Here is a 27,675-nt window from a genome sequence, read left to right as displayed (position 1 = left end):
TTAAAACTAAGAAAGACATTTATTATCTGTTGTGCACTTTTAGAATGGTCCCTAGGCCCACTGAAGTGCACAAGCTGTGGCACACATTCCATGCACCACGCATCCAGTCCAGTCCCACTGCCCCCCAGGAGAGCCCGCATGACACGCAGAGTACCGCCCCCACGACGGACCCAGAGCCAGAGCTGTGCGCTGGGCCGCCTGCTCCTGTGGGGAGAAGGGGTTCCCAAACTCTTACTGACCCCTCACCTCCCCTTTCCTCACCTCTGGGCAAATCTTCAGAGTCAGGTGATGCTTGGAAGTCCTATGCTAACATTCAGGGAAGGGTACTTCTGTGTAGACAGGAGACTTCTGTGGTGGGCATGGATGTGGCCGCGGAAACCCTGGGGATGGCCGGTCATCTCATCTGCTCCCTTCAGGTTGGGCTCTGTAAATGCTGCTCGTCGCCAGCAGAAAAAGATTATGGCTGTAGCATCTGCAGGAACAGACTCCCCAGCTTTCCAGTATTTATCACCGATGCTGCAGTTTTTGCCCATCTTTCAGTAGGATTAAGAAATTGGAATGTTTCTGCCGCACGAATCTCGAAGGACTGAAAATGCCCGGAGCCAAAGAACGAGCTCTGAGCATCTCAGCAGAGGAAAACTGCGGCCCTTCCAGCGTCCATGGAGCCCCCCTTTCCTGCTCTGCTGGGAGGCGCACTGCTGCCCTCTGGTGGCCGGCTGGCAAGGAGTCTTCCGGGGGTGGGGGTGGGGGTGGGGGTGGTGTCCCACCTTGTCCCTGGAATAGCAGCTTTGAGTTCTCAGGTTAATGAGTGTGTTTTCACTGTCCCTGGAATAAAACAAGCTTGTCCTTGACCTGGAGCCTTGGCCCTTGCTTCTACCTGTCTTCAGAACGCTCTTCGTCCAATTCAGATGGCAGCCGTTTTCTTATTCTCCAGCCTTTGGGCCAATGTCGCTTCTCCAGGGAAGCCCTCCTGGGCTACTTTGTCTGAAACATCTGAAACAGCACCTAACCCCACCCTCCGTCCTTCTCTCTCCCATCACCTTGCTTACCTGCTAATTGAAAACATCTGGTTAAATTCTGGGTTTACTGCCTCCCCCTCTCCAGAACGTCAGACCAGGAGAGCAAGATCTTTGTTACAGGCGTCCCTGGACCTCAAGGCATCATACATAGTAGATACACAAAAGGACTTTTTGAGGGAATGGCCAATGTGTCTCCACAAGAGCGCCTGGGATTGAAGCTGAGCTTCTGGTCCTCAAGAGCCACAGGATGTGGGCAGGGCACGTGCCATCCTCGTGTGACAGACGAACCAGCTGAGGCTGCAGCCTGAGCACCAGCAAGGAGACACACACGGCCCGGGGGGGTCTTCCTGTGCTCCCTCTGTCCTGCGCTCCAGGGGGGACAGACAGACGGTGTCCCAGGCCTGACCAGCTGCTGCCAGGGGTTGAGGGGGACCTCCCCCCCGGCCCTGGCTGTAGGGACGCTGGTCCACAGCTGTGCGGCGGCTCTAAGGGGGTGGGGTGCGGTGGGCGCGCTGAGGAAGGCTGGTCCATCGGCTCCACACGCAAGGGCCCGAGTGCAGGGATGCGCCTTCCAAAGCAGGAGGTGTCCGGGGAGGGCGCAGGGCAGGAAAGCCGGGGCCAGCGAGGGGGCCGTGACTCCTCTGGGACTCGGCTGGGACGTCCCGGGTTCCGCCCTGACTGTCTGCACTCCGCCTGAGGCAGGGCTGGTCTGGAGCCCGCGCGGAGGCGAGGGCCGCGGCTGGCCTCGGAGCCTGGCTGCCGTCTGAGCGCGGGCGGCCGGCGGGGCTGGGGGCCCGGGTGGCCAGCTCGGCGCACGCTCGGTCCTTGGGTGCGCAGAGCCGGGGTCCGGAGGGTCAGCAGCATCTGCTCTTAGGCTGGTCTTCCGGTGAGAGCTTGATGGAGTCTGTGAGGTAACTCTCTAAGATGCTTCGATACTGCGGAAGGAAAAGAGGTGTCAGCGTTCGCCTCTCGGCGGGCCGAGCTCCCCCTGCCCTCTATTTCTCAATGGCCGGTGGTGGTCGGGCTTTCTGGTCGCTCGCCTTGTGCAGCTGGGAGGCCCAGGGGAGGTCTTCCCCGCCCGCTCCTGCCTCACCTCCTTCTCCAGCTCCTTCACGTCTCCCAGAGCAGGCCGGCGGCTGCATGGCCAGGACACCCTACCAGGGAGCGGCTGAGAGGTGGGGGCTCCGCAAGAAGCAAACCCGTGAAGAAGGGCTGGGTCCCAGGCCCAGTGCCCTGAGTTCTGGGCCGTTAGGCTGAACTACTGCTCAGCCTGAGGGTGGCAGCGAGCGGCGGGGCATCAGATGATGCATCTTGGGGGCCACCATCGTGAGGGCGAAGCCGCCCAGGTCTCCTGACCTCCAGCCGGGTCCCCTCACTCACCATTCTCCAGAGAGGACAACCCAGGGGACGTCTGACCTCAGGTGACAGAGATGATGAGAGCCCGCTGCTCGTGTCGGCAGAAGACGTCCCTGCGGAGTCCCCACACCCCAACCTTCTGTGTCCAGCTCCCAACCTCCCCTCCATCCTCTGTCCCTCCCACGTTCAGGGAGCCCTCCCCAAAACAGACTCAATGTTTCTACTGGGCCTTTTTGCTTCTCTGCCCACCCTCCCAAAGTCTCCTGTCCCAGCAAGGTCCAGAGAAAGCCTGCGGTCAATCTGACAAGCCTCTGCCCACCCAGCTGGCCACCCCTCCACCATGAGCCGCCCTTCTTGGCACAGGGGTGAGGCGAGGAGGCAGTCCTCCCACAGGAGATGGGCCTCTTCTTGGGGGGTCACGTCTCTTTCCCTGCTCACGCTCCCCCGTCTCTGAGCTCCCAGCCTTCACGCTCCTCCCACGGCAGGTGTTGTGTGTGTGATGGTGAATGGATCACTCACCACCCACACCAGTGGATATGCCGGTGTGGACCTGAGCTGGGAACCAGCCCCCTCCATGCGGCTGTCTGTCTCAAGTGCCCCTCCGAGGGGACAATTTCCAGAATGATGTCTGTGCCTTTACTTCCTCTGTGGGTCCCAGCTGGGGAATGTCAACCAAATCCTTAGTGCCCATGACTCTGGATCCCAGGAGGCTGCTTCGCCCTCATGATGGTGGCCCCCAAGACGCACAAGAAGGTCCTCTGATGCCCTGCTGCTCGCTGCCACCCTCAGGCTGAGCAGTAGTTCAGCCTGACAGCCCAGAACTCAGGGCACCGGGCCTGGGACCCAGCCCTTCTTCACGTGTTTGCTTCTTGCAGAGCCCCCATCTCTCAGCTGGTAGGGTGTCCTGGCCAGCGGAGCACAGCTACCCTTAGTCAGCCTGGATGATGGGCCTGGAGTAGCCCTCAGCAAATTCTCGGGGGAAATTAGAATTTTCTTTGTCGTGCATGTGTGCATGCTAAATCCCTTCAATTGTATCACCTCTTGGTGACCCCGTGGACTGTAGCCCTCTAGACTCCTCTGTCCATGGGCTTCTCTAGGCAAGAATACTGGAGTGGGTTGCCATGTCCTCCTCCAGAGAATCTTCCCCACCCGGGGATGGAACCCATGTCTCTTACATCTCATGCACTGGCAGGTGGGTTCTTTAGCACTAGCGCCACGGGGAAGCTTTGTCATATATATATATATTAATAGCAAGTATTAGTTTTGGGGAGTGGGGGCCAGCGTCTCCCAATGAAAGCCTGTCCCTGCAGGGGCCAGCCCCGTATCCCCCTCTGCTGGGGAGGATCCTAGCCCACTGCGTGTAGACCCAGCCTGGCACACCCCAGATTCCCCCAGTTCCTCACCCCGAGAGAGCAGACTCCTACCCAGAGGTGCCCAAGCAGAGAAAATGGCTCGAGAAGCTCCTCCCAGCACCGCCGAGGCCTGGTGTGCGGGCTGGGGTCTGCATGGCTCGGGACACCACCTAGTCCTGCAGTCAGTCCCTTCTGCAGGGCCTGCGCGCTCCACTGAGCCGACTGCGGTTAAAAGCCTGACTCTTCTGAGCCTCATGGGGAGGGGCAAGGAGGAGCTGAGCATTACTGTTTAGGCTGACTGATCCACTGCTTCCAGAAAGACAGGCTTTTGAAAGGAGCCTCTTATTTTGGTACTCTGTCAGTCACCCCTCTCACAGGGAACAACAAAGACACCTTGGCTGGAATCAGAACGTTTCTTCTTGGACCTGTTGGGCCAGGAGGCTGGGCCTGCTGTTTCACCACCCCGAGAGTGCCCCAGCCTCACATCCAGGCCGGTTGAGACCATGAGGAGAGCCTGGGCCTCGGCCTCAGTGCTGGACTTGGGGAGGAGAGTCTGAGCTGCCAGAGCAGCTGCGCGCTTTCTGAGCTGCTCTGCGCTTTGTGGAACAAACAGAATGCTGCTTTGGAAGACGTGAAAAGCCTGCTCATCCGTTACACAGGTAAAGAGTGAGGTCTTCAGGCCAGCTCTCTTCACCCAGTAATAGTCACATCCTCCCCAGGGCCATGTCAGCCCTGAGCTCTTTCTGTTTATGACATCATTTCACTCGATAAGGGCATCATCTCAATCCTCAGGTTTCCTACAGAGCTTCCAAGCCACCGGCAGGCCATAATTAGGCTCCCTGTGAAATTCAGACCACAATCTTCTTGGCAAGGCTGTGCATGCTGAGTAAAGACATAACACCTAGAATCCTAACACATCATTTCGGTGAGGATGTGGCTATGAGTCTGTCTCTCCGAGCCTGGTCACCTCATGACCCTGCCTTTACATCCTGCACCCCAAGGACCTTATAAAAGTCCTGTAATTTCACTAGGCTTAGCTGTTAGTCAGCCTGCCTTCTCCCAGACATGGTAATTATGTCTTCCTCTAATTAACCCAAAAGGAACTGGGCCTCTGCACTACGGCCCATGCCAGGCCTGACCAGCCCAGCAGGGGTGGTATTGCCAACTTGGTAAGAGCAAAATCCTGTCAGCCCAAACCCCCCAGAGCAGGCGGGTTCCCCTTCTTTGATTATGAGAGCATTCTTTTTTAAAAATTAAATAATTAATTTTAATTGGAGGCTAATTACTTTACAAGATTGTAGTGGTTTTTGCCATACATTGACATGAATCAGCCATGAGTGTACATGTGCCCCCCATCCTGAACCCCTCTCCCACCTCCCTCCCCATCCCATCCCTCAGGGTCATCCCAGTGCACCGGCCCTGAGCACCCTGTCTCATGCATCGAACCTGGACTGGAGATCTGTTTCACATATGGTAATATACATGTTTCAGTGCTATTCTATGAGGGGCATTCATAACCATGAATAGCTAAACACCTGATCCTTCAAAGTGGCCAGATCGGGACACTAAAGTAACTACCTGCCTTCTCTCCTTTCAGAATGCCAACTGAGCACCTCTTCTGGTATTCTACCTGTAAATCGCTCCTTCCATCCAGAGCTCACTGCAGAACTCAGATACTCCAAGGAAGCCGTGGGCCCCATTGTTCCTCCTCTTGTGAGGCTTCTGCTTTCCCTCCTCTCTTTTCTATCTTGGTCGATAGCATCACTAATCAATCATTCCTCCGTTTGGCAAGCTAGAAACCTCGTCATCAACCTCAGCAGCTCCTGATTCCTTCTCTCCTTTCTATTTGATCATCATCAACCATCAATAGTGCTCCCCTCCAAAGTCTCTTAAATCCACCGCATCCTTGCCATCCCCATCTTCTCATGCCTGTACCTTCAGAACCACCCATCAAGCTCATCTTCTCTGCAGCATGAAACTTCCCTGCGCTTTCGTTTAAAAATAGCTATCTTTTAGGGCCATCTCTGGTGGTCTAGGGATTAAGAATGCAGGTTTGATCTAAGAGTCACATGCCTTGGGGCAGCGAAACCCGCATGCTATCACTACTGAGTCCAGGTGCCGCAACGAAGACCCAGTGCAGCCAAAATAAATGAAAAGAAACCGCTACCTTTCATTTATAGCCTTCTCTGTACCACCACATTACTTTATCTAGCCCTGGCAACAACCCTGTGAGGAAGATACTATTACTTGTACTGTAAAGGGAAGGAAGTGATGGCTTAAGGAGGCACGTGACTTGTCAAGGACACAGTGAGTAACAGCGGGATTTAAAGCCAGATCCGCTGATTCAGAACCCAGCTCTTCCCACCCCAGGCTGGGCTCCCTCCGTCATCCTCCTCTCCAAGGATTCTGGGCTGCTGTGAATGAGCACATGCGAAGGAGAGACAGGTCCTTGGAGGAAATGTCCTTGAAAACTCTTCTTTGACCTTAAAATATAGTTTTGCAAACTCCGGCTTCACCTTAAAAACCCACATGTGTTTTTACATTCTTCGTCCTAGTACGTATGTTTGTTTTAGTGCAAAATGTTTCTCCTCCAAATTTCTCAATAATGGAGACATTGCAGGAGGACAAACCCTGGCTTCCAGGCCCCAGGGGGGGCTCCTGTGTGGCCCAGGGGTCTGGCAGTGGGTCTAGAGATGATGGGCCTATCGTACGCAGTCTGAGGTCTGGTCGGGGCTCAGCAGGCCTCCATGGTCTGCTGCTGTTGACCTCAAGAGCCTCGCTGCTCACCTCGGCCCAGCGCCCCCAGCTCCCCCCAGGCCACATTTCCCCCTCGTACAAATGGAGCCCGTGGTGGTCCCTCACATGAGCCCCGTGGACTCACACCTGGGCCTCTGTCACGCCCTTCTCTCTGCCCTTCTGCAGCTGCTGCTCACACTTGCACTGGCCTAGCCATCCACCTGCAAACTGTCTGTCACCTCAGCATCCAACCGACTGGCCCCTTCTCCGGGTAGACATCCTAACCGGCCTTGCCACCAGCGCCTCTCAGTCACGCTGATGCCTTGGCCATGCTCCACCCCCCCCGCCCATGGCACTTTCCTCACCCCCCGACCGTCTATTGTGGATGCCTTAATCCTCTCTACCTGACCACGGGCCAGGAGGTCTGCATCGCTAGCCCTGGCCTGACATCTCAGGAATTTTTATGGGATGGAATTATTTCTGTTTTATAGATGAGGAAACTGGGGCTCAGAGAAGTCATAGGTCTTGCCCAGGAGTCCACCTGAAAGCATAAGGCCAGGATCCACCTGAGGTCCGTCTGACCGTGGATATCACACCTGTGACCTCTCGACTTCTCGTTGTTGATTTCCTCCATCACCATGAGGGACTGACACGGGGTTGCCAGTCCACTCTCTTGACAAGCAAGGCCATTGGGAAGAAAACAAGACAAGACGGTAAGGTAAGGTGAAGTGGCTCAGTCGTGTCCGACTCTTGCGACCCCGTGCACTGTAACCTACCAGGCTCCTCCGTCCATGGGATTCTCCAGGCAAGAATACTGGAGTGGATTGCCATTTCCTTCTCCAGGGGATCTTCCCGACCCAGGGATCAAACCCGGGTCTCCCGCGTTGGAGGCAGGTGCTTTTAACCTCTGAGCCACCGGGGAAGCCACAGGCACAGCAGGAAGGACATGGCTTCAGGAACGAGGACATGCCTTCTCCAAGAAGGACAGGTGCTAACCACACACAGACACGGGCTGGGGGAGCTGATGGAGCTTCCCCGTGAGGAAGCATTCGCTGATCCCAGCACCGTGTGTGTGGTGCATCGCTGATCACGTGTCACCCTACAGGGTCAAGCAGCTGCCCGTGCCTTCCAGGGAACGGCCTAAGCAGGCATGTCTGTGCTACCCACTGGGTTACAGAGCTGCACTTGAACAAGTGCTGCAGACAGTCAGCCCCTGCTTCCCACCAAAGGAGACGGTGAGGGCGGGTGGCCTGGAGGGCATGTATTAAGAATAGCCCGCTAGGACAAACCCTAAGGTTAAGGCAATGGGGTATGAAGATGGCAAGCTTGAACCCTCTCCCTGGGCAGCTTCTGGAGGTGGCTGCTGTCCCTCTCCATGGTGGGCAGTGCAGCGGGCTCCTCTGCAGAGGGCAGCCCTCCAATCGCCTGTCCTCATCTGCTCTTTTCCTTAAAGATTAAAAGTTAAAAATCACTACTGTGATGGCCTTCTCCGTGCTTCTAAGAAGCCCACCTTGGCTGGATGTGGCAGAACAGTGAAACGGGCTGAGCTCCTCCCAATGCCAGTCTCTCATGGACCCTCTTCACAGTTTCCAGACTCCACGCAGAATGGGACTGAAACACTGCTAATGCTGCTGGGCAGCCCGCCCTGAGCTTCCTCTCCTCTCTCCTGCCTCCCTTCTGCAGTGCGGGCTCTGTGCCCCTCCTCTGGGGCCCCCTCACCCGTCCTTGCCTACCGTGCAAAGCCTGCGCTGCAGCTGCTCCCATGGGGACCTGTCCTCTTACGAGACCGAGGGGCCCTGGGGCACTGCAAGGGGCCCAGCGCAAATGGCACACTCAAGACCTGCTTGTTGCAAGACCACACCACGGGGTCTACATCTATCCATTGTCTTGACTGGAGGATGTCAGCAAATTCTCCAGGCTTGATTATTCCTCCTGGACCAATACTTAACACCACGGGGCTGCTCTCGCATCAGTGAGGACTGAACTAGCTTATCGCTTCTCAGACTCTTACTGAATTCGAATCTCCCGAGGGGTGAGGTACAGGACTGTATTTTATGGAAACTCCACAAATGATAATCAGTCAGATTGAGGGACCACCAATGATGAACCCCCCATAAAGCTAAGGAAGTTTAATGCCTCTGGAATTCTGTGGTTCCAGAATTAGAGTACTGTTGAGCTCATTCAGCAACTGATGAAGATAATGAGCCTTACTGTCGCAGCCCCATCCCTCCCTGTGCCCACCCTAGGGGGCAGCCCTGGCGTGTGCCACTCACCCTTGACAGAGCCCGACTGGCCAGCATCTCAAAGGCTTGTACCACGTTGATGTCATTCTTGGCACTGACTTCAAAATAGGGAATATCCTTCTCTTTACACCAGCCTTGGGCTACCTCTTGCGGAACCTGCATGAGAGGAAGAAATGACCATCATTCCTGTATCATTTTCACCATCATCCCTGCCGTCATCACGTCCCCACCACGATCATCACCACCATCCAAGCCCCACCTTCCCCACTGCCACTCCCAAATACTGAGAACCTTCCATGTGGCTGTAAGCTTACGTGTGCTATTTTTTTTTTTAACGTAAGCCAGTGAGGTGGCTATTGTTAGCTCCATTTCACACACAAGGAGACTGGAGACTGGCATGTGTAGGGCTGAGCAGGATTTGAACACAGGCTTGGAAGAATTAAAGCCCTCCTCACTACAGCATCTTCCTGAGGCCTACACTGGGAGTGGCTTCTTGCCACCAGCTCCTTCCTCAGTGCCTGCAAAGGGAGGTGGGTGCAACAGACACCAGCCAGGGCCTGGGGGAAAGACCCATTCTCCTGAGCTGGCTTATCAGGCCCATGCTGCTGGGCAGAGACCCGGGTCCCTGTTAACCTTTCTTTCCCAGGAGAAAGTCCTGGGAGCAGCTGATAAGCTTCTACTCTGGGCCACATGAAGGATTAGATGACTGATCATACTAACGCACTTAATCCTCTAACAACCTTGTGAAGTGGGTCTTTTTAGCTGCACTATATAGGTAAGAGAAGCAGAAGATATTAAGAAGAGAGGGCAGAAGAACTGTACAAAAAAGAGCTTCACGACCCAGATAATCATGATGGTGTGATCACTCACCTAGAGCCAGACATCCTGGAATGTGAAGTCAAGTGGGCCTTAGAAAGCATCACTACGAACAAAGCTAGTGGAGGTGATGGAATTCCAGTTGAGCTCTTTCAAATCCTGAAAGATGATGCTGTGAAAGTGCTGCACTCAATATGCCAGCAACTTTGGAAAACTCAGCAGTGGCCACAGAACTGGAAAAGGTCCGTTTTCATTCCAATCTCAAAGAAAGGCAATGCCAAAGAATGCTCAAACTACCGCACAATTGCACTCATCTCACACGCTAGTAAAGTAATGCTCAAATTTCTCCAAGCCAGGCTTCAGCAATACATGAACCGTGAACTCCCTGATGTTCAAGCTGGTTTTAGAAAAGGCAGAGGAACCAGAGATCAAATTGCCAACATCCGCTGGATCATGGAAAAAGCAAGAGAGTTCCAGAAAAACATCTATTTCTGCTTTATTGACTATGCCAAAGCCTTTGACTGTGTGGATCACAATAAACTGTAGAAAATTCTGAGAGAGATGGGAATACCAGACCACCTGACCTGCCTCTTGAGAAATCTGTACGCAGGTCAGGAAGCAACAGTTAGAACTGGACATGGAACAACAGACTGGTTTCAAATAGGAAAAGGAGTACGTCAAGGCTGTATATATGTCATCCTGCTTATTTCACTTTTATGAGAAACGCTGGGCTGGATGAAGCACAAGCTGGAATCAAGATTGCTGGGAGAAGTATCAATCACCTCAGATATGCAGATGACACCACCCTTATGGCAGAAAGTGAAGAGGAACTAAAGAGCCTCTTGATGAGAGTGAAAGAAGAGAATGAAAAAGTTGGCTTAAAGCTCAACATTCAGAAAATGAAGATCATGGCATCTGGTCCCATCACTTCACGGGAAATAGATGAGGAAACAGTGGAAACAGTGTCAGACTTTACCTTTTTGGGCTCCAAAATCACTGCAGATGGTGACTGCAGTCATGAAATTAAAAGACGCTTACTCCTTGGAAGAAAAGTTATGACCAACCTAGAGAGCATATTGAAAAGCAGAGACATTACTTTGCCAGCAAAGGTCCGTCTAGTCAAGGCTATGGTTTTTCCAGTGGTCATGTATGGATGTGAGAGTTGGACTGTGAAGAAAGCTGAGCACTGAAGAATTGATGCTTTTGAACTGTGGTGTTGGAGAAGACTCTTGAGAGTCGCTTGGACTGCAAGGAGATCCAACCAGTCCATTCTGAAGGAGATCAGCCCTGGGATTTCTTTGGAAGGACTGATGCTAAAGCTGAAACTCCAGTACTTTGGCCACCTCATGCGAAGAGTTGACTCACTGGAAAAGACTCTGATGCTGGGAGGGATTAGGGGCAGGAGGAGAAGGGGACGACAGAGGATGAGATGTCTGGATGGCATCACGGACTAAATGGATGTGAGTCTGAGTGAACTCCGGGAGTTGGTGATGGACAGGGAGGCCTGGTGTGCTCCGATTCATGGGGTCACAAAGAGTCGGACATGACTGAGCGACTGAACTGAACTGAACTGAACTGAACTGATAGGTAAGAGGGCTTCCCTGATAGCTCAGTTGGTAAAGAATCCGCCTGCAATGCAGGAGACCCCGGTTCAATCCCTGGGTCAGAAAGATTCTTGGGCTTCCCTGTGGCTCAGCTGGTAAAAAATCTGCCTGCAATGTGGGAGACCTGGGTTCAATCCCTGGGTTGGGAAGATCCCCTGGAGAAGGGAAAAGTTATCCTCCAATATCCTTGCCTGGAGAATTCCATGGACTGTGTAGTCCATCGGGTTGCAAAGAGTCAAACAGGCCTGAGCGACTTTCACTCACTTATAAGTAAGACCCCTGAGGCTCAGAGTTTTAGCAGCTTGCCTCAGATCACACAGCTAAGAAAGCAGAGCTCGGAGGCAGCCCCAGCCCCGCCCTCTCACGGCGCCTGCACTGCCCTCTGCCGGGCCTGCGCAGGAACTGTGCTTCTGTTGTCTCCCACTGGACTCTAGCTTTCTTGAGCTCAGAAAGAAACAAAGAAAGTGAAAGTGAAGTCGCTCAGTTGTGTCCAACTCTTTGCAACCCCATGGACTGTAGCCTGCCAGGTTCCTCTGTCCATGGCATTCTCCAGGCAAGAGTACTGGAGAGGGTTGCCATTTCCTCCTCCAGGGGATCTTCCTTACCCAGGGATCGAACCCAGGTCTCCTGCGCTGCAGGCAGACTCTTTACTGTCTGAGCCGAGAGCTCAGAATCAGGACTTTTTAGCTCTTGGCCTGGCTCCACAAGCCACTCTCTACAGGCTGAATGAATACACCTTTACCCAAATGTAAATACCAATCACAGTTTGAGGACGTTGCCTTGGAGAAGGCTCTGGCAGCTCTGCAGGTTACCTCCAAAGACCATTGGCTCCGCTGAGTTTAGTCTAATCGGTTATTTGGGGGAATAAGGAATGACCATATGTTGATATTTGCTGTGCCTGGTACTTTATAACCATTGTTTCATTTTGTTTAAGGGAGCCAAGGTTTTTCTCATAACAAAGACTGACTCAGCTGCTTTTCCTGAACACCGGGCAGCCAGGGGGAGATCTGAGACTATCCTTGGTCTCCTGCAGGTTCAGGAAAGTCTGTCTTCCTAGGGTTAAAAGATCTCCACTGTTGCCTGTCTCTTTGGTCCTTGCTGTTCTGACCACAGGTCCAGGCACTGAGGTCGGCTGAGTGGCCTGCCCCCTGGGGCGTCTGGATGGCATCCCCACACCCCCTTCCTTCCCCAGCCTCCAGGGAGCTGCTGCGCTGGAGCAGAGCAGGGAGCGGCCCCGGCACTGGCCTTGGCCTCTGGTCCTAAAGCCCTCCTGCCTCGTGGTGTGAGGGGCTCCCCAGCAGCCAGGACGGCCCCCTCCCCTGGAGCATAAGCGCCCCTGACCCAGCAAACAACCAAGACACCTCCCAGCTCGGGCAAAATCCTGAGCTATGTGGATGAAGCGTCGAGGATGGCCAGGTTGCTGATTATCGTTGTCCTCACCAGTAACACACGCATAATCGACCATTAGAAATTAACATGTTGCGATATGTTGATGGCATCTGAGGAGTGCAAAGGTCTTTGTATCTTTTAAAGTCCTTGAAAAGACTTTAGGGCAAGGACTGGACTTTCTCTTCTTGCTCCCTCCTTCTTTATATCCTGCCCCGCCACTAGGTGACGAACATCTTTCTGGGCACACTGTTGGTCCTTGGGAGTTGCAGAAAACATGGAAGCGAACTGAAATGGACTCAGTGCCTCTGCTTTTCCAGGAGGCAGGGAGCTTCTTCATATCTCATGGCCTGAGAAGCAGAAGCCCAGACTGGTGCCCAGGTTCACCCAGAGACAGAGCTAGGAAGATAAGCCCACAGGTACAGTGATACACAGATACAGCTCCTTCTCTGCCGTGGACAGTGACCGACCCTGCCCGCTGCCTGGCGTGACAGGCATTTATCTCCTTTCCCCCCGCTCCTTCTCTGTCCAGTTTTTACGGAGTGGTTAAATGCATACTCCAGAATATCAGTTGAGATTGTGTTGCGAATTAACCTTCTTTTTATAATCCCCCCACGTCTTCCAGCCAACCTCAGAAAGTTGCCACGGGAAAAAAAATGACCCACATGGCAGTTTTCATTTTTCCTTTCCAATTCTAGCACCAGCTTCATGATTTTTAAAATCTTGTTGTCTTTTATTTATAAAATAACAGTTATATATAACTGAGGCTCTGACTATAGACCTAAAGTCAGGTTGTGGTACATGGAGACATGGGAAGGGTGAAAACTTTGGAAGTGTTACTCCGTTGATTTTTGTTCTGGCTGATGCGGGTGTGTGCTAAGTTGCTCCAGTCAAGTCTGACTCTTTGCCACCCTATGGGCTGCAGCCGCCAGGCTCCTCTGGCCTTGACAATTTACTGCTGACGGGCTTCCCAGGTGGTGCTACTGGTCAAGAACCCAACTGCCTAAACAGGAAACATGAGAGATGTGGGTTTGATCCCTGGGTCCAGAAGATCCCGAGGAGGGCATGGTAACCCACTCTAGTATTCTTGCCCGGAGAATTCCATGAAGAGGAGCCTGGTGGGCTACAGTCCACAGGGTCACAAAGAGTAGAACATAACTGAGGTGACTTAGCATGCACACATACTATTAACATTTTGTTTTTCATCAGCGGTCAAATGTTTGACAAAATTAGTCCATTTTGCAGACGTTTATCTATGATGCTTTTCCATCTCATATGCATCTAAAACGATCAATTGTGTTTCTTGAGATAGGTCAGATACATCTTAAACCAATAAAAAATAACAAAGAATATCTTCAGAAAACATAATCCCAATGTTATGGATCAGCAGTATATCAGAAACTGCCTACCTGAGAGCAAAGAATTTACATCCTAGTGAATAAATTCCTTATAGCACAGATGCTAGCAGAGCTGGGTTTTTTTAACAGTTTTTTTTTTTTTCCAGTTTTACCTCTATAAAACAGGTAGAGACTTTAAGAAAAACCTAAGTCAGCAATTTCTTTACAATTATCCTGGTGAGATATTGATTGATTGATTGATTGTGGTAAAATATACATAAATATAAAATATAAATAAATATATAATATATAAATATAAAATTTAAACTTTATATAATGTAATTATATTATATATTCATATATTTTATATAAATATAAAATGTATCATTTTGACTATACTGAAGCATCCAGTTCAGTGGCATCAGAACATTCACATCATTGTGCAACCATCATCAATGCTCATATCCCCAGCTCAGTCAGTAAAGAATCTGCCTGCAGTGCAGGAGACCCAGGTTCAAACCCTGGGTGGGGAAGATCCCCTGGAGAAAGGAATTTCAACTCACTCCAGTATTCTCGTCTGGAGAATCCCATGGACAGAGGATTGGCAGGATACGGTCCATGGGGTCGCAATCCATGGGGTCGCAATCCATGGAGTTGCAAAGAGTTGGACACGACTGAGCGACTAACACTTCATCATGTCACATCTAGCATATGCGTTTTAAATACTCATTTTCTTTTTGTTAAGTAGGAAGAACTTCCCTATATTTCCAGCCCACACACCGGAGATATTAAATTAAGAAGGTGGGTAGCACTCTCTTTCATGTATTAAGATTGCCACATGCACTGCTGTTGAAGAAACCACAGCCCGGACTCCGCTCAGCTGGTCTCCTGGTCTCCTCCCGTAGCGGAGCCCTTGCTGCACCGTCAGTCCCGCGCTTCGTCCTTGGCCAACTCCTTCACCTGTTTCTCTCCACAGTACCCGGCACAGCCTCACCACAATGCTCAAGACCCCTCCTTGCCTCCTTTCCTCCTCCCTCTCAACAGAAGATGCTGCCTCTTATCTCACTGAGGGAAAGTCAGACTCTCAGTCTTGAACACCCCTGACCTCCCACCCCACAACCTACAGAAGCAAGATGCTAAAATGGAAGTTGTGGCAGAGACACTACCATCTGATAGATGCTGGATATCAAGTTGGTTGGGAGAGAGCCCACCCATGGGACCGTGCACATTTCCAAAGGTTGATGAGCAAGAATCTGCTGAATGACTCCAAGCCTTCCGGCATGAATAGAAAAAGATTGAAAAGGAGGGTTTAGAAAGGATATTTTTTGCAGAGAACTGTGTTGGGGGAACACCCATGCAAGAGGAAAAGCTGTATAAAGCTTTTCCTGTATACAGTTGAAGCTATAAAGCTGCAACTCTGACCAAAAGAGGACTTCAGAGAGGCCATGTGGCAGTTGGTGGCTACAGTGGACTGGTATCTAACTGCACCCACGGGGTTTAAGGCAAAAGGCATCAGGGCAGAGAGAGGACGGTGCCCTGAGAATGAATTACCCCAGCTCATCAGTGCAACCAGCACGCACCAATGTGCCCTGGGAAGGAGAGCTCGCCAGCCTACGGCTGTTACAAACCCCGGGAGAGCATCTACGGGAGAAGCCGAACCGTAGGAAGGAGGATGGCTCTTAAACTCCTAAATTAGGAGCTGAGGAGAGAGAGGAAGAATATGCAAGACCTTTGCCATGGGAGGTTCATTTAAATGTTCCACTGGAGGCTTCTTAGGACCCAAAGGAGTCGTCCACCAAGAGGCAGCATGACATATCTGCTGGAGCACACAAACCATCTCGAGACAGTACCAGTCAAATAAAGCTTTCCCTGCCCTTCTGACCACTTCTCCCTCTTTCTGCTTCACTCCTAACAGAGCCTGAAACCAGAGTCATCCTGAGAAGGGGAGGACACGTGGACACGAAAAGTTGGCAGTGGGATTTGCCTCCTGGCCACCGTGTTCTCACCTGCTGCTGGCCCCAGTGTGAAAGTTCGAGACTGCTTGGCTGTGAACCAGCTTAGGACTTTGACTCTTATTTGAGATTGAGGGTTTGTAATTGGAGAATTGACACTAAATTTGCAACCTGAAGTAACCAGAGAATTGATGACTTCTATATTTCTATTTCCAGCACAGACTTCTCCTTTGAAGTTTCATTCTTATGTGTTCTAAAGCCTACTGGTTATCCCCATTCACTTGTTCTACAAGCTCCTCAAACTCAGCGTGTCAAATCCAAACTCATCTTTCTCTCTAAACAGGAGGCTCTTCCTTATGGAGGCAGTGGCTTAGCTGGAAGCACTCTCATTCACCATCCACCCTTCATCCTTCCAAATGATGCCTCGGTTCTCCTATCACTTTTTACTTGAACCCTTTTGAAAATGTGGTTCAAATATGATGATTCAGTTCCCCATTTATTGTCTCTATTTGAAACACTAAGACAACTTGTTCAAAAACTCTTTGTGGTGTCTTTTGGGTTTTGTTTCGCACAAGAACATCTTTTATAAATTAAATTACTTTTACTCTTTTCTTATTAGTAGGCAACGATGAACAGAGCTTGACTCAATGCCACTGCAATAAGTACATACCTACATAAATGTGGTCAGTGTCATCATGGAGCAAGCAGATCATTTGTTAAGTGGTTAGCCAGAGGATGTAGAATATGCTTAAGCTAATAAAAATACATATTACTATTTTCTCAGAATATTTGAAGACTCAAGGAGTCATAAGTACAGACTCCCTATCTGACCTTGGGTAGAACTAATATTCTACTAAAAAAAAAATAATTCTATTCTACAGGTTAATTCAAATCCCACGTGCCTACTTCTTAGGCCTTTATTCTTCCATTCCCTGTCTCTAGACAGAATTGCCTTCGGTTCTCAGCTCATATCATGATGCTATTTCTTATGTTTGCTCATGTTGTTTCTTCAGCCTGGAACCCACTTCCTCTAGGAAGCCCTTTCTATACCCAGGATTTCAGTAGATAGATGCCGTTTCACTGTGGTCCCCAAGGTGTTCTCTATGATTGCTCATGATTTACCATATTGCACCATAATTATCTTTAAAATGCATCCATTATTAGACTGTGAAATTCTTAAGGTAAGGACTACGCCTGCTTCAGCTCTGTGTGTGTGGGACTTAGCCCAGCGCCTGGCCTGTAACTGGTCCTCACACGTTTGGTGAATGGAGGGATGAGCCGACGGTACCTGCCGGTGTGCCAGGTCGATCTTGTTTCCCAGCACCACCATGGGGTAGGACTGCTCCATCGGAATGGTTTTGGCCAGAACATCACCCCGCCAGGTTTCCAGGGCTTCGAAGGACTCCAGGTCAGTGACGTCAAAAGCCAGGACACAGCCATCAGAGCCTTTGTAGAATGTAGACACCATGGAGCGGAATCGCTCCTGGCCGCCTGTGTCCCAGATCTGGAAGGGAAAGAGCAGTGGCCCCATGGGGCTGTGATGAGTGGCCAAAGGGATGTTCAACCAGGCCACCTAGGGTCAAAGCTTCCTTTCTGGGTAGGGGGCAGATCCCTGGTAAAGGTGCATGCGGTCCTTTCATATACGGACATGACTCTCTGTCATTCATGTACGCTACAGAGTCTCTGCACTAGTATTCAGCTTCCCTGATGGCTCAGACAGTAAAGAATCTACCTGTAATGCAGGAGACCCAGGTTCAATCCCTGGGTCTGGAAGATCCCCTGGAGAAGGGAATGGCTACCCACTCTAGTATTCCGGCCTGGAGAATCCCATGGACAGAGCCACCTGGCAGGTTACAGTCCATGGGTTTGCTAAGAGCAGACACAACTGAGCAACTAACACTTTTAAGAGTACTTTCACATCTGAGCCCTCATTTTCTCCCAGGTCAGATGTGAAAGTACTCCTGAATACCAGGCTTTGCAGACACTACTGTCTGTTGCTGCTGCTCAATACTGCTGATGTAGTGTGGCAGCAGCCGTAAGGTCACGAGGAAAAAAATGGGCAGGACTGTACTCCATTAAAACTTCATTTTCAAAAGCAGATGGAGGACCAGATTTGGCCCATGAGTTGAAGTTTGCTGATCTATGCTCTAGACGATTCTATTTCTGGGTGCACATTGCTGTGGGAGTGCCTGTCCGGGAACTGTGGGGTGACTTTCAGGCACGTATGTTGAAGAGGGGATGGGAGGGCTGCTCACCTGTAGCTTCAAGGTTGTGTCATCCAGTATAATAATCTTGGAGAGGATGCTGGCCCCCAGTGTGGTCTGATAGTCTTCGTAAAACGTCTGATGCACATATCGGTGGAGGAGGGAGGTCTTTCCAACACTGAAAACCAGGACACGTGAACACACACCCCCATACCATTCTCTGCATCTTGCCCTTCTCACCACTGTTTCTCTCTGAGACTTTGAATTTCTAACATTTGCAGTTTGAGTAGCAAGGGACTAGGGAATGGACTCTAGAAATAGGGACCAAAGTGAGCAGACAAGTTTGTAGAAAGCTGAGTGCCTTCCAGCAAAATGGTCAGACCTTTCCTGTATGTGGTGAGACGGAGGAAGGCAGGTGTGCTAAATGGTTTGCCCAGTTCACACATCTAGGTACTGTAGCATTGCTGCAGAGCTGGGTCAAAAACCAGGTCTGTTCCTCCCACCTTGGCTCCCTTCCTTGGGGGGGAACACCCTCCCTGGTGCCACTCTGAATCAGAAACGGACCCGTGGAAGCGGGCAGCACATCCTGGATGTCTCACTGTCCTTGGGAGGGGCTGCTTCCCAGCCCCCAGACCCCGAGCTGAACTTGGCTTACCCCAGGGCTCCAATGATGATGAGCTTGAGGTCCACCTTCTTCCGAGGATTCATGGAGGGGCTTCAGAATCTGCAGGGAAACAGAAGTCGTCCCCAAGCTGGCCAGAGGCCCCTGTGGCCTTTGTCACTGGGGCTGGCCTCTCCTCTCCCCCGCCATGTGCGGATCACTACCAGGGGCTTGGGTGGGCTTGTTCTGCGAAGGAGGCAGATGACTGAGCAGCCCCCACACACTCCTGCCCTCACTTCTCCTGGGGGTCTCCCTGGGGCCGGAAGGATGGCGGCCCCACGGGACAGGCTCTCCTCTCACCTTTAGCTCTACCCTCCCTGCTCTTGGAAGCAGCAGCCTGGAGCACCAAGGCTGGACTGGACTGAACAGAGGCCTTGCAGACAGACAAGCCCGGAGCTGGGGTGGAGGGCAGTGCAGGAAGAGGAGATGGGGGTGGGACAACGGGCCCATTGTTTGGACCGCAGAGAGGCCTCTGGTGGAGCAGTGCCCTCCCCCAGCCTGAGGTGCTGCTGCCTTGGCAGAATCAAAAGGCTCTTCTCTCATGCAGCTAGTGGGGGTGTAACTGGTACATGTTTCTGGAAAGCTGCTTGGCAGCCAGTAGAGAGCCTTAAAAATGTCCCTGCCCTCCACTTCTAGGAATTTGTTCTAAAAAAATTATCTGAAATGCTGGCAAAGGCTCTTGTTCAAGAGTGTGCTTCCTCAGTGTCACTTATAAACATCCAACAATTAAGAAATGGTTAAAAAAATTACGGCACAGAGTGAACTCTTAAGCAGTCATTACAGTGGAGTTTGTGAGCCTGTTATAATAATGCGGGAAATTACTTATGCCATGGGATCTAAATGAAAAACAAAAGATACTGAACTGTAGAAACCATACCCCCATCCCCAGTACTGAAACGAATTCCTGTTGTGTGCTTAGTCAGTCATGTCTGATTCTTTGTGACCCCATGGACTGCAGCCCACCAGGCTCCCCTGTCCATGGGACTCTCCAGGACAGAATACTGGAGTGGGTTGCCATGCCCTCCTCCAGGGGATGTTCCCAACCCAGGGATCGAACCCAGGTCACCCGCACTGCAGGCAGATTCTTTACCATCTGAGCCACCAGGGAAGCCCAAGAATACTGGAGTGGGTAGCTTATCCCTTCTCCAAGGGATCGTCCCGCCCCAGGAATCGAACCAGGGTCTCCTGCATTGCAGGCAGATTCTTTACCAGCTGAGCTACCAGGGAAGCCTGAAATGAATTCCTACCTGCATGGAAAAAGTTCTAGAAGGAAATATATAAAAAAATGTAAGTGATTAATTCTGGATGGTAGAAAACTGCATGATTTTACTTTTGTTCTCTATACTTTTTAGTATGTTCCCTTTTTTTTTTTTTTAACAGCAAACATGTCAAACAAGTATTGTTCCTGTAAGGGGAAAATGCTTATATGTATGTTTATATATATGCGTGCATGCTAAACCACTTCAGTGGGGTCCAACTCTTTGTGCCTGTATGGACTGTAGCCCGCCAGCCTCCTCTGTCCATGGGCTTCTCCAGGCAAGAAAACTGGAGTGGGTTGCCGTATTCTCCTCGAGGGGATCTTTCAGATCCAGGGATTAAACCTGCTTCTCTTACCTGTCCTGCATTGACAGATGGGTTCTTGACCACTAGCACCACCTGGGAAGCCTCGTTTATACATATATACATACAAATTATATATTTATGCATATATAATTATTATTATTAAGAAGATAAAGCAAAACTGTTTCAGGGCATTGTGCTTAATTACCCTTTTCATTCTGGTGGCTCAGAGGTTAAAGCATCTGCCTCCAATGCAGGAGACCTGGGTTCGATCCCTGGGTCGGGAAGATCCCCTGGAGAAGGAAATGGCAATCCACTCCAGTATTCTTGCCTGGAGAATCCCATGGATGGAGAAGCCTAGTTGGTTACAGTCCATGGGGTCGCAAAGAGTCTGACACAACTGAGCGACTTCACCTTCACCTTCAGCCTTTTCATTCTACCCCTATGTACACACACATATATATTCCCAACTCCTGGGTCTTCTAATCTCGGATGCACCAGATGTATATGAGTTAACCTTGATCCGACTTTGCCTGGTTGAGGTATCAAAAGTCGGGCAACTTGAGTTTTCCTGGTACTGGGAAAAGCTCTCCATTGGACGTCCTGAGGTTTTGGTTCTAGTTCTCACTTTGCTGCTGGGGCCAGTTACTTCCTGTCTTTGAGTCTTGGCTTTCTGACTACAGAATGAGCCATCTGGGTCCCAGTGACACAAGGCTCCTTTTAGTTGAAAAATGCTTTATCTATTGGAGTTGTAAGTCGCTGGGCCATGAGAGACTTGCCCTGGACACTGGGAGGAGCAAAGGACAAAGCAAATAAGCGATTACTGCAGAGAGAAAGTGGAAACTGTCCTGACCGAAGCCTGGAGAAAGTGCTGCCAGGAGCTGTGTGTCTGTCTATGTGTTTGTGGTAGCCGGCAATCCACCTGAGCCCTGCAGAAATGACACATGAGGTTGGGGGAATATTTCAGAGAATGAAATAATCAAACTCGGGGATAGGTAAGTGGAGGACAAGGATGGTTTGCCTCAGGAAGGGTGAGGTGAGAGTGTGGGGAGAGAAAAGCCTAGAAAGGAAGCAAGGTTAAGGGTCATGACTATCAGGCCAAGAATCTTGTCAAATGTTTATTTACTCGTTTGTCATACGCTTCCCACACTTCAGACAGGCAGAGGAAGAGATGTCAAGCTATTAAGCAGGGCTAGTATGTTGTAATGGGGTCACTGCCCACCAGGAAACCAGCTGCAGGATAAGTGACTCAGAAGCTCCTGAGGGCACGTGTCTCTAAGCATCAGTCACCACTCAGGAAAGGGAGGGAGGGTGGGCTCCTACCTAAAGGCTTGGTGTAACCTGCTAACTTCGCCTCAAAAGCCAGTACAGAGCCCTGGGGAGTGAGAAGGAAACGAGCACTGGCTGAGTATCCACAGGGGTTGCTCCGTGGAGCTTAGAGAATTCTGAGCTTCAAAATGAGTACAACGGGGCTCGGAGAAGCCAAGTCACTCATAACTCGTCTAAGGCCACACACGCAGCATATGGATGAGCTCACGTGTGAGCTGGAGGCCAGAGAGGCTGCTCTGTGTGTTGCCCCCTGACCTCGTGAGTTCGAATCTGTAGAATCTGTGTGTGCTGGATCTAGGGTATTTGACTCAGGTCTGGTAAACCCCAACCAATTCCTGGTAGAGCTGTAGGGGACCGAGAGAAAGGCAGCCAGAACGGTAAGAGGCACAGCAGAAGCTGAGGGAATGGGCTGCTGGACAGGAGCTCTCGCGGGCAGACGGACCACAGGGGTCCGTGAGCGTCCTGAAGCAGAGGAGTGAGACACGTCACCACACAGCCGTCAACACTCACTCTAGGCTAAAGTTTACTTGCCTGGTGTTGTGCAGAGCACTGTGTGAATATGCAAATAATATGTATATCATCATGAAGTTAATAACACATAATACATTATTATAATGCATTTATGGCACAAATTAAGGGCTCAAGAAATGTTAGCTATCTGATGGCTATTATTTGTACCCAAAAATAGCCTGGGGGATTGATGCTACTATTATCTCTGTTTTACCACTGAAGAAGCAGGTGTTTAGAGGAGCCAGGTGTGTAGTTCACCTCTAGAAGCAGTCTGTGGGTGGCAGAGCCTACATTAATAGTTGCTGGGATTTGAATCCAGGCCTAGCTCCAGAGAACACTCTTAACTGCTAAGTCCTACCTACTGCCTTCTGCGAATCGGAAGTGAGGATCACATACCCTCTTGGTGCCCCTGTCAGAGTCCTGGGGGCTGGTTGGTTTGGGATTGACACGGTGCAGCAGAGCTGCGGTTGAGGGCAGGGGAGGTAGAAAGCGTATGTGGGTAACAGAAGATCAACATCCACTCTGTGTAAAGTACTCTACAGACGACAATCAAAGACAACACAGAACATAAAAGTGAGCAAAGAATGAGTAACCAGCAGAGCAGTAAGTTTTGAGTGGTACTCAAACTTACCACTTTTTAAGGATATGCAAAGTTAAAAAATACTACTTTTTTCACCCACCAGAACAGCAAAAATTAAGAAGATTGATGATAGGGACTTCCCTGGCAGTCCAGTGATTAAGAATCTGCCTTGCAATGCAGGGGATGTGGTCAGGGAACTAAGACCCCACACACCATGGAACAACGAAGCCTGTATGCCGCAGTTACTGAACTTGCACACCAAAACTGCAGAGTCCGTACTCTGCAATGAAGGACCCTGCATTATGCAGCGAAGATCGTGCGTGCTACAGCTAACACCTGGCACAGCCTAATAGCTAACTAAGTAAATGATAAAAAAAGATGATAATAACATGGGGAGAGGGGAAGGTGTATGGGAAGAGTAACAGGGACTCACAGTACCATAAGTAAAATAGATAGCCAATGAGAATTTTCTGTACGGCTCGGGAAACTCAGAAAGGGGCTCTGAACCGACCCACAGGGGTGGGGTGGGGAGGGAGGTTCAAAGGGAGGGGATATACGTATACCTATGTCTGATTCATGTTGAGGTTTGACAGAAAACAACAAAATTCTGTAAAGCAATTATCCTTCAATTAAAAAATAAACAAATTAAAAAAAACTAACAGTAAAAAAAAAATTTAGTGTTGACAAATGGGTGGGGAAAAACTCTCGTTTATTGCTGATAGACTATTAATTGGCACCATCTTTTTGAAGGGCAATTTGACAGTAACAACATTTAATAGGAACATACCCTAGATTCTAATTCTAGAAGTGTATCCAACAGAAATACACTTAAGCTCAAATACACATTTTTGTAAAGGTAATTGCTGAAGAACCCTGTAATCTAAATGTCCATCAGTAAGAGACTGTGGCGTAAATTATGATCATTCGCACTCTGGAATACTAGGCAGTTTTCAAAGGAGTCAATTAATGAAGTGGAAAAGGATGATTTAAGTAAAATAAAATCACTGAACGTTTTGTATAGTATGATCCCAATTGTATAAAAACAAACAACAGCCCTACGTATGTGATCATATGTTTAATATTATATTTATGCTTGTCCTGCAATACACAGAGGCTTCCCTCGTAGCTCAGTCGGTAAAGAATCTGCGTGCAATGCAGGAGACCTAGGTTCAATCCCTGTGTTGGGAAGATCCCCTGGAGAAGAAAATGGCAACCTACTCCAGTATTCTTGTCTGGAGAAATTCTCCATAGAAATGCTGAATTATAATGGCTCCAGTGTTACCCTCAACCATGCTCTTAAGACATTTGTGGGGACTTCCCTCAGGGTCCAATTTTGGGCTTCCCAGGTGACTCAGACAGTAAAGCGTCTGCCCACAATGCAGGAGACCCAGGTTCGATCCCTGGGTCGGGAAGATCCCTTGGAGAAGGAAATAGCAACCCACTCCAGTATTCTTGCCTGGAGAATCCCAGGGACAGAGGAGCCTAGTGGGCTGCTGTCTATGGGGTCGCACAGACTCGGACACAACTGAAGCGACTTAGCAGCAGCAGCAGCAGCCAATATTCTTGCCTGGAAAATTCCATGGACGGAGGAGCCTGGTAGGCTACAGTCCATGGGGACACAAAGAGTCGGACACAACTGAGCTATTTCACTCTTTCTTTCTTTGCCATATACAGAAAGCTATGAATAGATACATACTGAATGATTAACAGGAGGTTGGGAAAGGTAGATTAAAGGCTAGGAACTATTGTTTTATTTTATATACATCCTGTTAAAATTTGTTACACAAGTCTAAGTTATTGTAATTTAAAATATCTGATAAAGACATTCCTTTAAAAAGAGCGGGTGAATGGATGGATGGCAGCCCAAAGTCATCCGACAGGATAGTCATATTTGTGTCTGGGGCAGGAGAGAGGCCTCCGGGGACCATGGCATGATGATGAGTTTCAGAGTCAGAATTTTCATCCCACCTCCGTATGCTTGTGGCCTTGGGAGAGTTTCTTAACCTTGGTGAGTCTGTTCCCTTGTGGGTAAAATAGACATCCGTCAAGGCTGAGGCTGATTCTGCAGGGTAGCGAGTGTGTCCTGTTCTTATAGAGAACTGAAAAGACCCAGTTAAACGGCTAACCGTGGCAGGGGACAGAGGCCGGATCCGCAGTGCCTGCTGCTTTCTGCAGTGTGGATTCCCACCATGGCCGATTTCAAGTGACCGGTGTGGATCCTGCTCCAGTATGCTAGAGAAGGACCCCGAAGTCCACTGGAGCAACCTCCCACACTTCCACCATATTCATGGAGAGACGGAGCCAGATATGCCCCCAAAGGGCTTCCCTCCACGAGGGGAGGATTTCCCCCAGAAGCCGCAGAAAGAAGGCCCAGCTCCTCTGCTCCATGCAAGCCCTCCTGAGATTCACAGGGTGGGAGTTTTACTTGAGTCTTTTCTTCTCCAGATTCTAGCTCACGTCAGCTTCTACTGAGCTCCCTCACCCACCACCACCTGGTCCTTCCCCTAATGTGCCCTCCAAGTGTGCTGCCAGGCAGTTCCACCCCCCCCCACCCCCTGCCCCCTGGAATGGCAGGGATTTGCTGCGGGAGCTATTTACAACAACAGCACGTCGCCCCCTCCCCTGCTCCACCACCTCGGTGTGTGCGGTCGACTCTGTTCCTCACCGTGCCTTCTCACAAGACTTTTAGGATCAAGCAATGCCTGGCCAAGAAACAAAAAGCAGAAGAAATGCCCCATTCTCCCAATGGATTCACGTGACAGCTGGTAATACGATCAGGTACAACTCCAAGAAGAGACCTGGGGGAAGAACCCAGCTGGGTCTGTAAGGAATCCCACGTGAGAGGGTCCCAGGTTGGCCTGGTATAAAGGTCACTGCTATGTATCATATACATATGACAAATCACCGCTATCTGGACAGCTGGGGACACATGTTACTGGGGGAAATGTTTTTTCTCTTTGTTTTTGTGCTTATGCATTGGTAGGGTGGTTCAGCAGTAAATGTGTGAGTCCTTCTATTTAAAAAATAAAACAGCCTGGTCCTTGGCCCCAGGATAACTAGCAGTCCGGAGGGTGACCAGACTGCATCCGTGGTGACAGTCGGTGGCTTGTGGGTAGACACTGGCTGGGCTCCCCAGGGAAGCATGTGCTGAAGCCTCTTCCCATATCCTCTGGGTTCTGCCTTTGGCACTGGCTGTCCTTTTAAGCTTCCTCCCTCCCAACCCAGCTGACTCAGATGCTTTAAACCAGTGCATCCTCCTAGAGGCCAGACTGAGTCATCACCCTCCACTGTTAAATAACAGAGAAAAGCAGATTTGGAAAGCAGGGCCCCTGTTCAGCCAGCCCAGGCTCACACAGAACAGAGGCTGCCAGGAACAATTCTCTTGCCTGGCAGGACTTAGCCTTGCCCATCTGCTAAAGCTACAGCGTAACTCATTGCCCAGAGAGTAAGAAAGACAGAGCTGATACCTCCCCACGCAACCCACCCCCTCCACACAAGTGTTTTCAAGCCAGTCTCCTAAGAACTCTTGGACCCGATCTGCTTTCACCTGCCCACTTTCCTTCTCTCTCTGCCCTTCTGGCCCCAACCAGGACCCAGACACAAGCTTCTGCATCCTTGGTGTTGGGTGAGGGGTCACTGCTGCGGACAGGGAGGAGGGATGAGAGGCAGTGAGCAGGGGCAGACGAGCATTCGGCAGCCGGCAAAGCCTGCCCCCTCCTCCTACCCTCTCTGCTCCCACGCCTTAGCAAATCTCAGAGGTATCCACCCTAACACATAAATGGGGTTTACAATCTTGGGAGCAAGTTTGTCTTTGAAAAGAGGCTATCAAGAGAGCACAAGTCTTTATTGCCTCTCAGGAAGGCTTGCAAGTTCACCTCACCCATCCCAATCCCAGCAGGTTCAAACCTGCTCCCTCGGGGATGTGTACCCACAGTCCTGGTTTCAGCAGGCTCAGCACTCCCGTTCTTTAAGTTCTTTGGGGGTATCAGTCCTATCTCCCCAAGTAGACTGTCAATGCCTAGAGGGCAAGACAATGCCTCACACCTTTCAATCCCTCTAAAGAGGCTGACCCATGCCAGGAATATTGAGTCTTCAATAAACAGTCACCTATCCATCCATCCATCCATCAGGATATATACTGCGTGCCTACCACACATCAGTACTATGGAGGTCAAAGATATAGATCAATCACTATCTCTGTGGCACTTGTGTGATAGGGAATGGATCAGCCAGTCCAGAGCAATTATTTTCATTAATATACAATGATGCCTAGTAGTTATATGACACTTTGCAGTTAACAAAACGCCATCACAGCCCAGTGGGCTCCAGAGTCGGGAACAACTAGCTTGCGGTGAGCCAAGACTAAGCTCTGAGTCTATTCAACTCTGTTCATTGACTCCCTGAGCCCTGCAGAGCTACGCTGAGGAATATTTACGATTTAGAACAAGAGGGACGCTTTCCTACTCCAGGAGTTTCCTGGTTCCCCACGAGACCCTTGGGTTGACCCAGTTCCATCCTGGAAGGTGCCCTGTCAGTGTGATGGGGTGCTGAAGGACCCAGCCCCGCCGGCTCCCTCTCTGCCCTCCTCTGACTGTGTGGCCAGCCGCAGCGTCCTGCCCCCTGCCTGCGGCCATGCAGAGCCCCAACCAGGCCGGCTCCCTGGGCTGGGCAAGGAGTCCTTTCTGCCTTGGCTTGCTGCCACCCTCTAGGAGCTGCTCAGGCGTGGAGGGGTCTCTGGGCTGGATCTATGCTCCACAGCTGCCAGATTCAAAGCCTCCCTGTCCTCCTCTCCTCCCCACACCCACAAACCCAAATACCTCTGGGGTTGCTGGAACAGACAAGAACCAGGAAAAGCTTCCAGAGCCTTCTCAGCCTCCGATGGCAGGTGGGGGGTTCTCTCTGAGTCTGGGGGGCTCCTCTTAGAAGAGCAGTCTCAGCTAGATCAAAGGAAAAAGGCTTTGGGAGCAAAGTTGCTGAGGCCAAGTCACTTCCTTCTGAGTTTTCCTCCTCTCTCTTTATGCACAAACTTG

At 50.6% G+C, this 27,675-nt stretch overlaps 1 protein-coding gene across 2 annotated transcripts; it reads right to left on the bottom strand.

Annotated features, from left to right (window-relative positions):
* On the bottom strand, positions 1 to 27,675 carry RAB7B (RAB7B, member RAS oncogene family). Of its 2 annotated transcripts, XR_005724913.1 has the most exons (7): positions 27,463 to 27,675; positions 18,661 to 18,729; positions 18,057 to 18,183; positions 17,090 to 17,305; positions 8,737 to 8,862; positions 340 to 1,954; positions 1 to 301 (listed from the first exon to the last, which is right to left on the bottom strand). XR_005724913.1 is itself a non-coding variant. In XM_040262953.1 (6 exons), exons 2-6 carry the CDS (start codon positions 18,711 to 18,713, stop codon positions 1,874 to 1,876), a joined length of 603 nt encoding a protein of 200 aa, XP_040118887.1. In that variant the 5' UTR covers positions 18,714 to 18,729; positions 27,463 to 27,675; the 3' UTR covers positions 1 to 1,873. The 2 variants fall into 2 exon arrangements, 1 of the variants encoding a protein (XP_040118887.1); XM_040262953.1 differs by having other exon boundaries at positions 1 to 1,954.

This window comes from Oryx dammah, unplaced genomic scaffold (genome assembly GCF_014754425.2).
Source record: "Oryx dammah isolate SB20612 unplaced genomic scaffold, SCBI_Odam_1.1 HiC_scaffold_21, whole genome shotgun sequence".
NCBI lineage: Eukaryota > Metazoa > Chordata > Mammalia > Artiodactyla > Bovidae > Oryx > Oryx dammah.
This window is presented reverse-complemented; position numbering and strand designations above follow the sequence as displayed.